At 34.7% G+C, this 17,003-nt stretch overlaps 2 protein-coding genes across 5 annotated transcripts; one reads left to right on the top strand and one right to left on the bottom strand.

Annotated features, from left to right (window-relative positions):
- The first annotated feature begins 1,083 nt into the window (after positions 1–1,083).
- uox (urate oxidase) lies at positions 1,084–9,942 on the top strand. 2 transcript variants are annotated; one of them, XM_079856887.1, is made up of 8 exons: positions 1,084–1,329; positions 1,445–1,657; positions 2,043–2,159; positions 4,427–4,505; positions 5,506–5,692; positions 5,809–5,932; positions 6,167–6,250; positions 6,536–9,942. In XM_079856887.1, exons 1-8 carry the CDS (start codon positions 1,309–1,311, stop codon positions 6,608–6,610), a joined length of 900 nt encoding a protein of 299 aa, XP_079713013.1. In that variant the 5' UTR covers positions 1,084–1,308; the 3' UTR covers positions 6,611–9,942. The 2 variants fall into 2 exon arrangements, with proteins under 2 accessions (XP_079713013.1, XP_079713012.1); XM_079856886.1 differs by having other exon boundaries at positions 1,235–1,329; positions 2,040–2,159.
- On the bottom strand, positions 9,286–16,751 carry samd13 (sterile alpha motif domain containing 13). 3 transcript variants are annotated; one of them, XM_079856889.1, is made up of 5 exons: positions 16,597–16,751; positions 15,618–15,768; positions 15,326–15,368; positions 12,451–12,562; positions 9,286–10,145 (listed from the first exon to the last, which is right to left on the bottom strand). In XM_079856889.1, exons 3-5 carry the CDS (start codon positions 15,361–15,363, stop codon positions 10,002–10,004), a joined length of 294 nt encoding a protein of 97 aa, XP_079713015.1. In that variant the 5' UTR covers positions 15,364–15,368; positions 15,618–15,768; positions 16,597–16,751; the 3' UTR covers positions 9,286–10,001. The 3 variants fall into 3 exon arrangements, with proteins under 3 accessions (XP_079713015.1, XP_079713014.1, XP_079713016.1); XM_079856888.1 differs by having other exon boundaries at positions 15,326–15,365; positions 16,597–16,750; XM_079856890.1 differs by having other exon boundaries at positions 15,326–15,365; positions 15,618–15,731; positions 16,597–16,750.
- Positions 16,752–17,003: the final 252 nt, after the last annotated feature.

The following is a 17,003-nucleotide window of genomic DNA, read 5'->3' as shown; positions in this document are numbered from 1 at the left end:
ATTTCAATTATTTATTTATAAATGGACCCTGTAAAGCCAGACATATGAAATAATAGTCATATATATTATATACATAAAATTTGTCTAGTAAGCTTTAATAAACTGTTCCATATATGAATATATCCATATGTGTATATATATATATATATATATATATATATATATATATATATATATATATATATATATATATGTGTGTGTGTGTGTGTGTGTGTGTGTGTGTGTGTATATATATATATATATAGTATATAAATGGAATAGTTTATTAAAGCTTATTAGACAAATTTTGCCTTTCCTGTGCAATATAGCTGTTTTTGCTTGAAAAGTTACAAAGCACAAAGTCCACACAAAGGCAGTTAATTCCTCCAACAAAACACTTCTTCAGATGCTTTGTTTGTATTCCTGCCATTAATTCTGTGATGTATACATCCCCACATGACATATTTGCATAATGACCGTCTGCCTGCTGGCTACTTTGGCTCGCCCTCAAACAAAGGTAGTTCTAAGGCCTATAGACAAGTCAAGTCAAGTCACCTTTATTGATATAGAGCTGTTTACAATGCAGATTGTTTCAAAGCAGCTTTACAGTGATGACAGGAACATAATGCAACAAAGTTTGTTTCTGCTGTACAGCAGATCTAGAAGAAAATAGTGTCATAGTCCATAGTACAGCCACTCTGGAGAAAACAGTGATTTCATCATCCAGCTCAGTTCAATTCTCATATAATGGTGTCTATGCAGGCAAATCAATAATATTGTTGAATATTAAGTGACACATATATATCACACCTATATCATAAAAATAATCAGAATACTTTTATTTGTCACCGAGTAGAATTTGTTTAGGCTGTTGGTATAAGACAACACAACATATACATGTCCCTTCGGTTTATGCTACTCTGTCTCTGAATTGCACAGCTAAAATCTCGCAGAGATTTCCTGTCCCTAAAACACTCTGTTGACAAGATATTACCAGCTCAGGCCTGATTTTCTCTTGTTCCTAGAAAAATTTGTTGAACTTTGGTTGAGGGGTGGTAAAGGGAGCAGTATAACTGTTGACCAGATGAAATGCTGGGTTATGGATGGGGTGGAGAAGGACGTGACTGTGGTCACTGAGTAAATTGAGAAAGACAGAGGTGAGAGAGGTGGCTTGTTTTGGAGGGTTCTCAGCAAATCAGAATCTCTGAACTGATTATGGAGGTGGGGAAGATCATTGATCATTTGGACCCATTACAAAACAATAAAACTGGTGCCAACTTCAAAAACATCCTCCAACCACTGTAGTCTGCAGTAACTCCATTTACAGTCATGGCCACTACCTCAGATCAGGTAAATACATTTAATTTTCATTCATACTGTAGATGTGTGGATGTGTCATGCTAGCCTCTTTTTTTTAAAAAAAGAAGCTTTTATACAGTATTATTTTGTAATGTGTCTCGTGTAGAATGTGGAGTTTGTGAGGACGGGCTATGGGAAGAACACGGTTAAAGTTCTTCACATCCGTCGTGAAGGATCTCATCACCACATTACTGAGCTGATTGCAGATGTTCAGTTAACCCTGAAGACCCAAAAAGACTATCTGACTGGAGACAACTCTGATATCATCCCCACTGATACAATCAAAAACACTGTCCATGCTCTCGCCAAAATAAAAGGAGTAGGTCTTTTTATTTGTTTCATTTTGCTCTTACAGTATAAATGATTTGATTTATAGCTACATTCATTATCCCCCCCCCCCCCCCCCCCCCTCAAATATAAATAATTTTATTTATACACTAATAATAATTATTTTAGTATACATAGGCCTTTGTTCATAAAAATAATTCACGATCAGTTCAGGTAGAAAAGCTCCTGCATGTTTTTTAGTTTTTATAGTGAATGCAAACTAGCATTAGTTTCGATAAATCAACAGAGATGTCAAGTGTTTCATGAATTAGTTATTAAATCAAATTAATCATCTTATAGTTAACATCTTATAGTTAAACAGCTGATGTTTAGTTGTTTTAAGCAATGTCTGTATAAGAATATTTCTTGTCTTGCAGATCAAGACCCTCGAGGGCTTTGCCCTGGATATTTGTGCACATTTTCTCACAGCATTCAATCATGTCACAAGAGTGAGGGTCAACATTGATGAAGTTCCCTGGAAGAGACTGGAAAAGGTGTTGTGTTACCTCTAAAGCAGAATATACACAGTGGCTTTCAAAAAACAAATGAGATATTTGTATATATAATTAATCATTTACAGTTTTTACCAATTGCTTACACACGTTTTCAAAACTAAGTCTCCTTTTTTCAAAACTCTACACACAATTCTCAAAACTGCACACACAAAATGCAAAATGCCTCACATCTCCTTCAAAATGCAACACTGCATTCAAAATGCCATAAACACATGTCAGAATGAAGCATTTGCATCAAATGGCAAACACATCTTTCATAATAATACATTTTTGGATATACCATGTAAACACTGCTGTTCTAAATCTAAAGCTCTTTGGTCTTTCATAGGCTTATATCTACATTTCAATACAATGTTCTACAGTGAAAGTAATCTGATGTAACAAGTACACTGTAAACACCAATGCAATGTAGAAACAGAAAATATTTATTAGGCCTAACCTTATTGTTGTTTACAGTAGCATACAACAAAACCATAAACATATGTACTGTAAACCAAAAGTATATTCTTTATAGTTTTTCTCAATTGTTTACACACATTTTCTGAAAGCATGCCTCATATTCTCAGAACTCTACACACACAATGGGCAAAACCCCTCAATTCTCCTGCAAAATGAAACTTTATTCAAAACAATGTTATTTCTTCTCAAAATGGTATTTTGTTTTCAACTGACACACACAAACCATCATATGAATAGACATTTATAAGAACCAGTTGAACACTGGTGTGCTCAATGTAAAACACTATGATGAATGGAAAACACTTCTTCTCCATTCATCATAATGACTTAGGCCTTTTTTTGGTTCAGTGTTACACTTACTACAGACAGTACATACATAAGTGTGTTGTAAAATATTTGAGAATATTGTTTTTATACTCAGAACACACAAATACACGGTAACAAATACATTTTATTTTTCCCACAAAAACAATGTACAGTGTACATCCCAACCAACACAAAGTTGTACATACAGTGGTCTACATACAAAACAACAGAAGAATTGACTGTATACAGTTACAGTAAAAAAAATAATAATCCAATGTTGTCATCCATTGATCCATTGAAGAGCTCACCTGTTGACCTTTCATGCTAAAGCTCTGATTGCTAACTGTAAAACTGTGTGACGGGTGTTTGCCCATGTGATGAGTCAGTGTGCATATTTGAATGGCAGTGTGTTCCTTGTGAAAACAGGAGATTTTCTGCATGAAAATTGTGCCAAAAGCAGAGAATTGTGTGTAGTGAGGTGGGGGGTCCCGGGGGGTCCCAGGAAGCCATTGTTCAAAACAGATCTTCTGACCTTTGAACTATTTAGGCCTATACTACAGTAAAGCAGTGATTGGTTAGTGATCAGTTAAGCAATTAGTGTTTGCACATGTGAGGAGTGTGTCTGTGTGACCTGGTGAATAAGTGTAGCATTTTGATTGGTTGTGTTTGGAAAAGGAAAGCAAGTCACTTCCTGATAGATCTTTGTGTTTTAGGTAGAGAATTGTGTGTAGTGTTTTGCAAAAAGTGTTTTATGCAATTGAAAACTGAGTCAAAGGCTGAGAAATAGCTTATGGTTTTGAAGATTTGGCATGTAGTTTTGCACTTTGAGTGAGAGGTTTCAAAAATCGTGTGACATGAAAAGATTTTGTGTGTAAGCAGTTGGTAAAAACTGTAATCAATCAATTTTATTAAAACGGCTTACAAATGAGGAACATCACAAGCAATGTATTATACAAAAGTTAACAATATTCACAGTACTGCAATGTGAATAAGCAACATCTGTAACTACGCCTGTATAAACTTAAATGGAACTTCATACATCCACTAAAAATTATCTTGACACCAGTCACTTATAATTCATAGAAAAGAATTACCTACAAAAGTGGTCAATTTTAAAAAAAGCTCTAGGACGGAATTTTTTTGCAGATTTCATTTTGTATGATAAATGTTTGATTTATATGAATGATTCTTATTAAATCAATTGCACTGTAAAAAATTTCTAACCCTCCAAAATCAAAAATTTCAAGTGACCGATAACATCTAAATTTTTCAATTGGCCCAAGTGAAATTCTTGTTGCAATAGTCTGTTAACATTGGCTCAATGAGAAATAATACGTCAGACTAATTGAAAAATTTAGATGTTATCGGTCACTTGAAATTTTTGACTTGGGGATGTAATTTTTTTTTACAGTGTGGTTTGAAATACATTAAAGTGACCAGTATCCTATAGTCAATTAAAATATTATGAATGTGTTTAACAGAATGGAGTTGAGCACACACATGCTTTTGTCCTCTGCCCTGAGGCCTGCCGCTTCTGTGAGGTCGAACAACATCTGAGTAGTGAGTAAAGATCAGATTCTGAACTAGTGATGGTGATCTGAAGGAAAACAATTAAAGGAGTAGAATAAAAATTTCCTGATAATTTACTCAACCCCACATCATCCAAGATGTTAATTTCTTTCTTTCTCTCTTCAGTCGAAAATAAATTAAGGTTTTTGAGTAAAATATTCCAGGATTTTCTCCATAGTGGACTTCAACGGGAACCAACAGGTTGAAGGTCCAAATTACAGTTTCAATGCAACTTCAAAGGGACCGAAACGATCCGAGCCGAGGAATAAGGGTCTTATCTAGCAAAACGATCTGTAATTTTCAAAAAACAAAAAAACAAAAACAAAAAAAAACCACACATCTATACATGTCCACGACTTCACTCATTACGTAATCACGTTGGAAAGGTCAGGCAGTAACCTGACGTAGGCGGAAAATGTAGGGTAGGGCGAAAAACTCCATCTCATTTTCTCCTCCAACTTCAAAATAATCCGACATTATTGTCTTACCTTTTATTTATTTATTTTTTTTGTAAATGGCGTTTCACTTCGTCTTTGCACGTTTACTTGTAAACAGTAGGTCGGTACTTCCACCTATGTCACTCGTGACCTTTCAACAGGATTACGTAATGCATGGCGCATCGCAGTGCTAGTGCAAGACGAGCATTTGTGGTTAAAAAGTATATAAATGTATTTTTTTTATAGAAAATGACCTATCTAGATAAGACCTTTATTCCTCGGCTGGGATCGTGTAGAGCTTTCTGAAGCTGCATTGAAACTGCAATTTGGTTGTCATGTTGTACCCCATTAAAGTCCACTATATGGAGAAAAATCCTGGAATGTTTTCCTCAAAAACCTTAAATTTCTTTTCGACTGAAGAAAGACATGAATATCCTGGATGACGTGGGGGTCAGTAAATTATCAGTAAATTTTCATTCAGAAGTGAACTATAAGGGGAAAGAATATTGTTGTTGTGTTTGAGCAAATTTTTTGTTCAAATGTATTTTTCTCAGTGACTCCAGTGGTCCACAGCGGTCTAAGAGATATGAAGGTACTGAAGACTACTCAGTCTGGATTTGAGGGCTTCCTGAAGGACCGTTTCACCACTCTGACAGAGGCAAAGGACAGATTCTTCTGCACTTCTGTTTATGCAAAATGGCGCTACAACACTCACGTAAACGTGCCATTTGACGCTGCATGGTAAATGCAAAACTTTTAGACATGCCAACAAAGTGCAAAACTTTTAGACATGCCATAGGACGTGATACATTTTATGTGTCATATATGTATACTGTACAATGAAAATGTCCTCGTAGGAAAACGGTTAAGGACACCATAATTCAGAAGTTTGCGGGACCCTATGATCGTGGAGAGTACTCTCATTCAGTTCAGAAAACTCTGTACGATACACAACTCCTGGTACTTGACAGAATTCCACAGGTAAGTCAAACTGATTTCAGTTTTGTGTGATTTTTGTTAGTGCAAAAACTTTTGACTTTTGTTACTACTGCTTATACTAAGGGTTAGTGATTTGAACAAAGCCCAAAAACAAAGCATGACCTTGAGTGGCTTACTGCTTTATGTTACTTATGTATATATACACTAGAAATTAATATACCATTCCATGTCATAAAAAATGTGCTTTTATGTCTTGTCATCATCTGGATTCAATAGGTTGAGGAAATCGAGATTATTATGCCGAATCAGCATTATTTTGTCATTGACATGACAAAAATGGGACTCTCTAACAAGGATGAGGTGAGTGACAGAGAAAATCCTGGGGAAAAAGCCAGTCACACACACAGGTTATCAGTTCAGATGAGTCTGAATATCTGTATTGACACAGAACAAAGTTCAGAGTTTTCAGGCTCTGACAAAATCAGGACTTTTGAGGCTGCTACTCTTAAAATGACTTTATTGCCACATTTCTACAAACCACTTTATTATACCAACTTAAAAGCATGAAGGATATGTGGAGTGTTGCTTTGTATGTATTTATATTTCATTTACATGTCACATTATGTTGTTGTGCTTTTATTTCAGGTTTATCTTCCTCTCGATAATCCAGCAGGAAACATCACAGGCACTGTGCGCAGAAAACCACGAGCCAAAATGTAAAGGCCGGCAACATTCACAAACTAGACATCTCATATACACAAAACAAATAAAATGTATAAAGCAATCTAGCATGATTATCTGTTTAAATATTCAACAGACTTCATTGTTTTTTTTTTTTACAGATAGATTTTTTTTTGTGTAATAACACGAGTCAAGTCAAGTCAAGTCATCTTCATTTATATAGCGCTTTTAACAATGTAGGTTGTTTCAAAGCAGCTTTACAGAGATAAGCGTATAATTTAAGGTAACAGAGATTGTTTTGGCTTTATAGCAGAGTTAAGTTATTTTCCATCTAAAGTTAGTTTTGATTGATTTGCTTCCGTCGCAACGATCATTTGTTATTAAATTAGGGGCCGCTAAGACGACACCATTCCCTCTACACAGACTTTAAACGCGAACCTGTGAGAAACGCTGATGTGAACGCTCACATGCACATTTAGAATGGGTTCTATAGTTATGTGCGTTAGAATATACGCAGGTTTGGAATTCCCTACAAGCCAAGCCTAAACAAAGTACTTGTCTTTCCTTATAAATTTTGATAAAGAATTTTATTTTATTTTGTTGCTTTGGGGTAGGAACGCGAAACGAATTTTCCCGACAACGCCTTATCTGTTTAGTGGTAGAGGGATCCTCCATATGGAGAGACTAGTTGGCACTTCAGCACTGCGTTGTCATCGGTCCAGGCGAAGGTCCTTCGTCAGATCTGGATACGGCCTGGATCCGGCAGGCTGCAGGAAAACCTCGGGATAAACACAGACACTAAAATTAGCGTAGATGTCATTCTTCTCATGATGTAACGAGTACATCAGGATTTATGGGAAGTGTTCCCGGTTCCGGCTGACCTAATCTATGCAGCCTAACATTAAATTATAGAAGTCTATAATGTATTATGTGAAAGCTAGGTCAAAGAGATGTGTTTTTAGTCTAGCTTTGAACTGACAGAGTGTGTCTGCTTCCCGGACAATGGTAGGAAGACTGTTCCAGAGTTTTGGTGCTAAATAGGAGAAGGATCTACCGCCAGCAGTCGATTTTGATATTCTAGGTATTAGTAACTGGCCGGAATTTTGAGATCGCAATAGACGTGACAGACTATAATGCGTTAAGAGCTCGCTCAAGTACTGCGGAGCTAAACCATTTAGTGCTTTGTAAGTGATCAGCAATATTTTAAAATTTATGCGATGTTTAATAGGGGGCCAGTGCAGTTTTGACAGAACCGGGCTAATATGGTCATACTTCCTGGTTCTGGTAAGAACTCGAGCTGCTGCGTTTTGAACCAGCTGTAGTTTGTTTATTAAGCGTGCAGGGCAACCACCCAGTAGAGCATTACAATAATCTAGCCTTAAGGTCATGAACGCATGAACTAATTGTTCCGCATTTGTCAATGAGAGCATATGGCGTAATTTAGATATATTTTTAAGATGGAAAAATGCAGCTTTACAGATACTAGACACGTGACTTTCAAATGAAATATTGGTATCAAAGAGCACACCCAGGTTCCTAACCGACGACGAAGACTTAACAGAGCAGCCATCGAGTGTTAGACAGTATTCTAGGTTATTACGTGAGGAAGTTTTTTGTACAATAATTAGAAACTCTGTTTTTTCAGAATTTAGAAGTAGGAAATTACGAGTCATCCAATTTTTTATATCCGCTATGCATTCCGTTAATTTTGTGAATTGATAAGTTTCGTTAGGTTTTGAAGAAATATAGAGCTGAGTATCATCGGCATAACAGTGAAAGCTAATTCCATGTTTCCTAATGATATCTCCTAATGGTAGCATGTACAGAGTGAACAGCAGCGGTCCTAGTACTGAGCCTTGTGGTACGCCATACTGAACTTGTGATCGATGAGACATCTCATCATTTACTGCTACAAACTGATAACGGTCAGATAAGTATGATTTAAACCATGCTAGTGCATTTCCCGTAATGCCAACATAATGTTGTAATCTATTTAAAAGAACGCTGTGGTCAATGGTGTCAAATGCAGCACTAAGATCGAGTAACACTAATAGCGAGATACAACCACGATCGGATGATAAGAGCAAATCATTTGTGACTCTAATGAGAGCTGTCTCGGTACTATGGTACGGTCTAAATCCGGACTGGAAATCCTCGCAGATATCATTTCTTTCAAGAAAGGAACACAGTTGTGAGGATACTGCCTTTTCTATTATCTTTGAAGTAAATCGAGTAAATCAAATTTACAAATATAAAAATGTTTAAATGAGAACTCCCTTCTATTCTTGGATACATATTAATAAATGAAAACAGTGGGTTAATAAACAGTGTTCTCATATTTATAACATTGTTTTAATCAATTAAACTTGAATCCATTTCAGTAGTTTTCAGAGTTATAACTGTGTTCTTCAAAAGTAATGAAGAGATGAAAGGTGTTTACAGCAGTGGTTCTGGAGTAGCAATGAACAAAATTATTAACATGAAATATCAGTTGGCTTCATCATCTTATTTCATTGATCACTAATACATGTATCAACATTGAGGGGTAAAAAAATGAAACAAAAAGAAAACAGCATCAGTATACCAATAAATGCCAGTAATGTTTTGGGGATTTGACTGTTTTAGGAGATTGATTTTAGTGGAAAACTGATTATTACATTTATTATTCACATGCACAAAGGAAGTTAAACAGCACTGTAATGAGGACCAGTTAGTGGAATCTGAAAAAGCACCATTTATTGCAGGCTACACTGGCCTTTGTTTCCTCTTTTTAAAACACCCTGTATCACAAACTGCTTTAGATTTACAGTGTTGTGCTGTCTGTCAACAACAACAATTCACCAATTCATCAGGAATCACATTGTTAGTTACAGAATTAAATGAATAAACAGAATTAATAGCAGCACAAAGCACTGTCATTCTGACAGGATTCCCGAAAACAAACCTCACGCGTTCAGCCTTTATCATCATTTTCAGACATTTGATCATTTGTGCTGTCAATTTATCTCAACACACTTTTTATCTATTAAAATTGGAAAAACAAAAAGGGAAATAAACACCAAAAAGCTGATAAAATCTCAGCTGTGACAGCAATGTTGTCAATCTCACTTCCGTTCAAATGTACTTCATGCATTACACAGAAACATCTCAGTTTTTCATTTGACATCACAGATCACATTATTAAACCAAGCATTTAATCTTAAAAGCAATAATGATTTATGGACAAGCACACAAAGTCAAATTTGAAGGAACACACTGTTAAACATAGGTCGGCTGAAAACTGTAAATGTGCCTGTACAGCAGAATGAGACCTTAAAAGCAATAAATTCACCATGTTTATTTATCAAGATGCATAAAATGTATTAGTTCTGTCTGCAGTTATCCTGCACTGCGGTGATTGTCTTCCATGCGTCCATATGGCTGCAAGCAGCTACGAGACGTTACTTCTTAAATGTTGGGTTTGGAGAGGCTTGACATGATACTCGTATATCTTCAGTGCAGGACCCAGTTTTATTGACAGTCCGGTTAGAACGTCATTACGAGTCATTAATAAAAGGGATTTGCCATCGATTTCCTGTAAGTTTAGCAAAAATAAATAAATACAGAAACACAGAAGACAAAATAATAACATGAATATTATTGAATTCATTATACAACTTTAAAGTGTAAAATCCCAAATCGCATCATAATAGGTTTATACTATGGTTGTCTTGTAGCCTAGTGATGAGCTAGCCTAGTAACAATGAGCTAGTACTTGAGAATTGAAATTTGTTGTCAAATGACCATATTTCATACACAGCTGAATGCAATTGAGAGATGAACATGGAGGCATTAAAAAGTGCATATCAAAGTAAATTTTGTACATGAAATATCATGCATGTTTGAATTGTCAATGTATAAAAACAAGTAAATTATTTGGCTAAACATTAGCCATGAATTAATAAATAAAGTACCAGAGAATTAATAAATAAAGTACCAGAAGGGTAGCTGTGGATTATGCAACACAGGCAACATTTTTGCAAAACACAAAATATGTACCAATACGCACATATCACTGCAGTTTCCAACATAAATTAACACTAGAGGCAGTAAAACAGCAAGCACTTTTAATTGTTTTCACACACACAATTATGTTTACAGGGGCAGATTATGAATTAATAAAGACTTGTTGTCACGCGGCTCTTTTCACAATTATGTTATGATCTCAATACACTAGTTTTTACCATAGTGCACGATTCCCGTGAAAGACGAGCCACTATAAAAGAGCTCAGCAACAAGCTAAAATGGCATGGTTATGATTGCTTTTTTATGTCACATTTGTTTTTGTTAACACTATCGAGTAAGTTTAGGGTTTAGTGTAGGTGTATGTTATTTTAAAATGGAGCATTAAACTTTTAGCGCCACTCAACGGAACATTTCAATTCAGAACTGCGGTGATACGTACAAACACCAACGTAATAAAACGTTGCCATATTCGCGTTCATTTGTTCCGGAGAAAACTAAACAGGCTTTTAGAGTCACTCACTGAACATTTCACTTTAAAACTGTTGTGAAAAGTGCATGACTCAATGTATTTTGCATTTTGCAAAAATGTTGCCACATGTATGTTTTTCTATGAGCGCTGGTCAGACCTTTTAGGAAACATTTGGGAAAATGCAAGGCAAAAATGTCCCTGCAATTCTCAAGTTTGATATGAGGAATAATAATGTCTTAGTTTGTTCACTCCAGTCAAGGATGTCTTGTATATGTATATGTATGTACCGGTCAAAAGTTTGGAAACATTACTATTTTTAATGTTTTTGAAAAAAGTCTCTTATGCTCATCAAGCTTGCATTTATTTGATCTGATTTGAGGATTCTTTGATGAATAAAAAGTTAAAAAAAGAACAGCATTTATTTAAAATAGAAATCTTTTGTAACTATTGATACTTTGCAGTCACGTGATATCTGGCGGGCAACAAACGCGGTTAGTGCATCCAATCGCACAACAACTATCTGGCATGTCGTGTACACCTCAAAACACCAACTTTTGTATATTAAAACTGGCAACGTCCTGGCAAGATCCTTGATTAGTTTACTGGTTTTCGTTGCTAGAGAATGACGTTCTTGCCCACCAGCCAGTACAACTGACGTCACGTGCAAAGTATCAATACACTACCGTTCAAAAGTTTTGGGTCAGTAAATTATTATTATTTTTTTTTTTTAAATAAATTAATACTTTTATTCAGCAAGGATGTAAGTTGATAAAAAGTGATAGTAAAGACGGTAATACTTTACGATAAGGTTCATTAGTTAACATTAGTTATACCTTAGTTAACAACAACTAAGAATGAACAATATTCTACAGCATGTATTAATCTTATTTAATAATAATTTAAACATTTACTAATACGTTATTAAAATCAAAGGTTGTAATTGTTCACATTAGTTAATGTACTGTGAACTAACATGAACAAACAATTAACAGCTGCATTTTTATTTACTAACATTAACAAAGATTAATACTGTAACAAATGTATTGCTCATTGTTAGTTCATGTGAGTTAATACATTAATACACTAATGAACCTTATTGTAAAGTATTACTGTAAAGTCTTTTTTAGATATTGTTAGAAAAGATTTCTATTTTAAATAAATTATGTTCTTTTTAACTTTTTATTCATCAATGAATCCCGAAAAAATTATCACAGGTTCCAAAAAATACTAAGCAGCACAACTGTTTCCAAAATTGATAATACTGAGTATCAAATCAATATATTAGAATGATTTCTGAAGGATCATGTGACACTGAAGACTGGAATAATGGCTAATGAAAATTCAGCTTTGCATCACAGAAATACATTTATGAAAATGAAATACATTTATGAAAATGAACCCCTACCTGATCCTGGAAAGCGTTGGCTTGCTCCTCAAACCCTGTTGCTTTAAAGTAATTGACCACATCCACCACAGCCCAGTGTGCGGGATCAGTAAGCTGCCCATTCTCCACAGAACTATTAGGGAGTGAAAAATATTCAACTGATGCATTAGTATGATTTAACCATTTCATATGTCTACACAATCTTCCAAGAAATGTGATCACTTTATAACACTTCATCACTTTCAAATAATCACTTTACTAGGCTTAAATCTGTTTCTTGTGTGCTGTAGGATATCACTAAAAGAAGTGTCCAATCAGACATCATTCTCTGCCTCTGTTTGCCTGAACAGTTTTTGGAGGGCGGGGTCATGGAGAAAGGGTGTGTGTGCTCAAATCACTTATTAAATTTGCGCATAAGCTCTTGTTCAGGAAAATCTGCTTTGGTAAAATCAGTGTTGTAATAATATTCTGATCTTCAACAACTGACAGTGTTTGAATATTTTAAATGAAATAAATGCTGATTATCAAATAAATTGGCACCAGTTGCCATGCAAACCATTTATTTTCAGTCCAGTTGCCATGGCTCTGCCCTTGTGTAATAAACGAGAGGCCATCTAAACATCAGACGACAGCTCTGCTGTCACAGAAGAAACAAAGCATTTCTATTCTAAAGTGGCACAGTATGTTAAAAGTAGATTTCCTGCACTGTTTCTGGATTCGGGTGGCTCAGTAGGTAGTATGTTGCCTCACAGCAAGAAGGTCCTCAGCTCGAGCCCCAGCTGAGCCAGGAGTTCTTTCTGTGTGGAGTTTGCATGTTCTCCCCATGTCCAAAGACGTCCAGGCTAGGAGGATTGGATATGCTAAATTGGCCATAGGAGTGAGTATATTTGAGTGTCCCAGCACCAGTGTTGTACGAGTTAGTGCACTCTGAGTGCTGGGTTGTGTCAGGAAGGCCACGGGCGTCCCGCTGTGGTGACCCCTTACGGGAGAAGCCAAAAGAAGATGATGATTTTTCCACCAGTACTGTACAACACAAACTGAGGGCTGAGCTAAGAATTATTTCCAAAAATTGTCCATTCCTTGGAACCCACATTTTCTAATTCTTAAATTCCCTATTGATTTTCATCAGGGAGACAACACCAACTTTGAGGATGGCTAAATAAATGGATTGCGAAGGTAAGTTCTGCTTTCTGACTCAGAGCCACTGATGGAGCATGAAGATGACTGGTTTATTCCATCAGATTGCCTGAGTTTGTTGTTGGTTGAAATAGGCCTATTCAAGTTCTTCACATATTGGCCAAGGAGGAAGGGGTCCATCTTAAAAAATCTCTGTTCCGAGCTCAGGTAATTTTAGAAACAGTCTTTATCAAGAGTATAAAACAGAAGTATTTGAATTGGCTTCAATTTTGTTATTGTATACACTAGACCTGTTGATGCAGTAATAAGATATCACAATAATTAACATGCATGATATTGTTATTGTGGGCACTTCAAAGTACTGTGAACAATTCCTTTCTATGAATTATTTAGATTTTTAGAGTGCATTTTAAGAATACCTTTCCAACACCGTGTGTGCTGCGTCAAAGAGGCATGAGCACTCTGATGTACACAAGCCCAACACAGATGAGAAGCGCATGGAGGAACGAGTGAAGGAGACGCGCTGAATGAAAATGCACATTCACTCTCTGACGCTTTTATGGAACAGCAGAATTGCAGCCGTTACCCTGGTAACCCCGCAAACAAAGCAGCTGCTGTTTCTGATCAGTATTTAATTGTTCCAAACAGCCAATCAGATTTTTGTATTCGCTATGGTGTTCATCACAGCATCAAATACTTAATGACTTAAAGACTTGATAGGCTGTCTATTTTTTTCAAACTTAAACATTTTTACATTTAAATCTGGACTAGATCATTCTTTATCATTGTTCAGTAACGCTTTACAATAAGGTTATATTAGTATGTTATCAAAATATAAAATATATATAAAAATATATATATATAAAAAGGGTAACACTTTACAATAAGGTTTGTTAGTTACTGCATTAATTAACATGAACTAACAAGGAGTAATACTTTTGTTACAGTATTTATTAATCTTTGTTAATGTTAGTTAATAAAAATACAGCATTGTTTGTTCATGTTAGTTCTCACAGTACATTAATGTTAACAAATACAACCTTTGATTTTAATAATGTTTTAGTAAATGTTGAAATTAAGATTAATTAAGATTAATAAATGCTGTAGAAGTATTGTTCATTCTTAGTTCATTAACTAAGGTAGTTAACTAATGAACCTTATTGTAAAGTGTTACCATGAAAAGTTATGTTCGTTAAGATTAGTGAATTCATTAGTTGAACTAATGAACTAACAATGAAAAATACTTATAAAGAATTTATTAATATTAGATAATGTTAATTTCAACATTTACTAAAACATTATTAAAATCAAAGTTGTATATGTTAATATTGTTCAATGGACATGGGCAAACATTAACTAACAATGAACAGTTGTATTTTTATTGACTAACGTTAAGAAATAATAATAACTACTGTAACAAATGTCGCCACTGCTCATTGTTAGATAATGTTAGTTAAAGCATTAACTTAACGGGACCTTATTGTAAAGTGTTACATTGCTCTTTATCTGTTTGAAACCTGTTTACTTTATAGGCTACATTGTTTTGTGTTTTGTTTTATGGTATTTAAATGTTCCTAGTTCTTTTTGTTATAAGAAAAGTTATTAAACCTGTTAGGAGAACAACACTTTTTTGTATCTTAATTCAATACCACGATAATACAATCATACAATGATAAAAGCTTCAGCAATTATCGTTAAAATAAAATTAAAATTATAAAATTACAATTTTATACCGTCACATAGCCTAGTATACACTTACCTTTTGGTGTCCACTGACCCATTTTCCTTGGCTTCCATGACTGCTGGATTAAAAATAAAAAATCTCAATGGATTCCGATTCAGTACATGCAATTATAGTCTATCATCACAAGCTCCTGTAGTAGTTCTCTAAGAAATACTATAGTATGGGAGATGCTCTATTTTAATTCATTCATTTAATTCATATTTGCAAATTCTGATAAATTCTTGAGGTGCAAGGAGATGCTCTGCTTTGATATGTGTACACTAATGAATATTTTATTAATCTGATCAACAACTGATATATCGCTCACCTGTTTGTCAGAGAGGTGAGACTGCTCTATTCCATTAGATGTGTTCAGTTGTATCCTCATGGCCTTCATCTCCCGCTGTGCAAAACTGCCCCATTTTCCATAAACTTACACACGCTTCTGAATAAATCTTTGTGTAGTCAGAGGATTGATTCTGCAAAACAATAAAATAAATAAATAATGATAATAATAATAATCTGAGCAATAATAATAATAATAAAAAGATCAATCATTCTTTCACTTAACTCAACCAATATTTTAAGCACTGTGATCCTTCACGTGAGTAATAAACCAAACAGTTCAGGACCACAAAAGAGGCTAGACATGTTAAATAGAGGAAACTAGAGGAAATAGGCTACATTGTAAACATTAAGGTAATCTGTCAGAAAATAGCCTAAATCAAATTACTAGTAAATTTATATTTTATTATAATCATTATTATCATATAAAGAAACTCAATTCTGTTTTTAGGTTTCAGGACATCTTAAATTACATGCGAAAAATATCAGAGTTATAAGGGAAATTAAAATAGCCTAAGCGTTTCCCTCGCTGGGTTGACAGGTTCCGTGTCTATGAAGAGAAACGCGATAAACAAAATGACAGCCATATCTATTTTTTTAACATAGAGAAGTGATTTTTCATTACAAATAAAACATCTAATAATTTATTGTCAGTAAAGTATTTTTAATAACTGAAAAATACCGTATGAAATATATTAGTCTTGCTATAAATATCTGTAACTGTCTCACCCAAGCTGTAATCTGACAGGCTAAACAGAAGTATTTTTTCAACAAAACATATATTGACTATATTACAAGTGTTTTTATGATGAATTTCAACAGTGTGATGATTAATAATAAAGCAGATGATGAACTCATTAGCCAGCTAGCTTCCTTTAACTCCACATTTATGACATTTGCCGTCATTCTAAGAAAACAAAACGACACTTTCCAATTGTTTGGATGAAAAGCTTTTATCTTACCAATTTGTTTTATGATTGGATGACTTATGTTGATGGTTTGGATGTTATTGATTCCCGATCATTGGAACAAAATTACGCTTTTTTCGCCCAGCACAATCCGACAAATGCAGGAACGGGGGATCATGGGTAATGTAGTCTCGAACGATGGGAAATGTAGTTGTTCACAAGCATGGATAGGCTCTAAATCAACCTGTAATTTTTACCTGAGAAATCAATGCAACAGAAATAGGCCGTTTTACCACTTGATTTTTATCCAGGATTGTAACAGTATTTGACTATTATATTATATTACATTATATTATATTATATTATATTATATTATATTATGCAATTGTCTCTGCAAGTCCACTTCTTGACAAAAAAAAGGCAATACAATTTTTTACAACAGGATTCTAACGCCAACTAAA

The sequence above is a fragment of the Squalius cephalus genome (assembly GCF_949319135.1).
Source record: "Squalius cephalus genome assembly, chromosome: 22".
NCBI classification, from domain to species: Eukaryota; Metazoa; Chordata; class Actinopteri; order Cypriniformes; family Leuciscidae; genus Squalius; species Squalius cephalus.
Note: the sequence above shows the minus strand (reverse complement) of the source record. Positions and strands in the feature narration are given on the sequence as shown.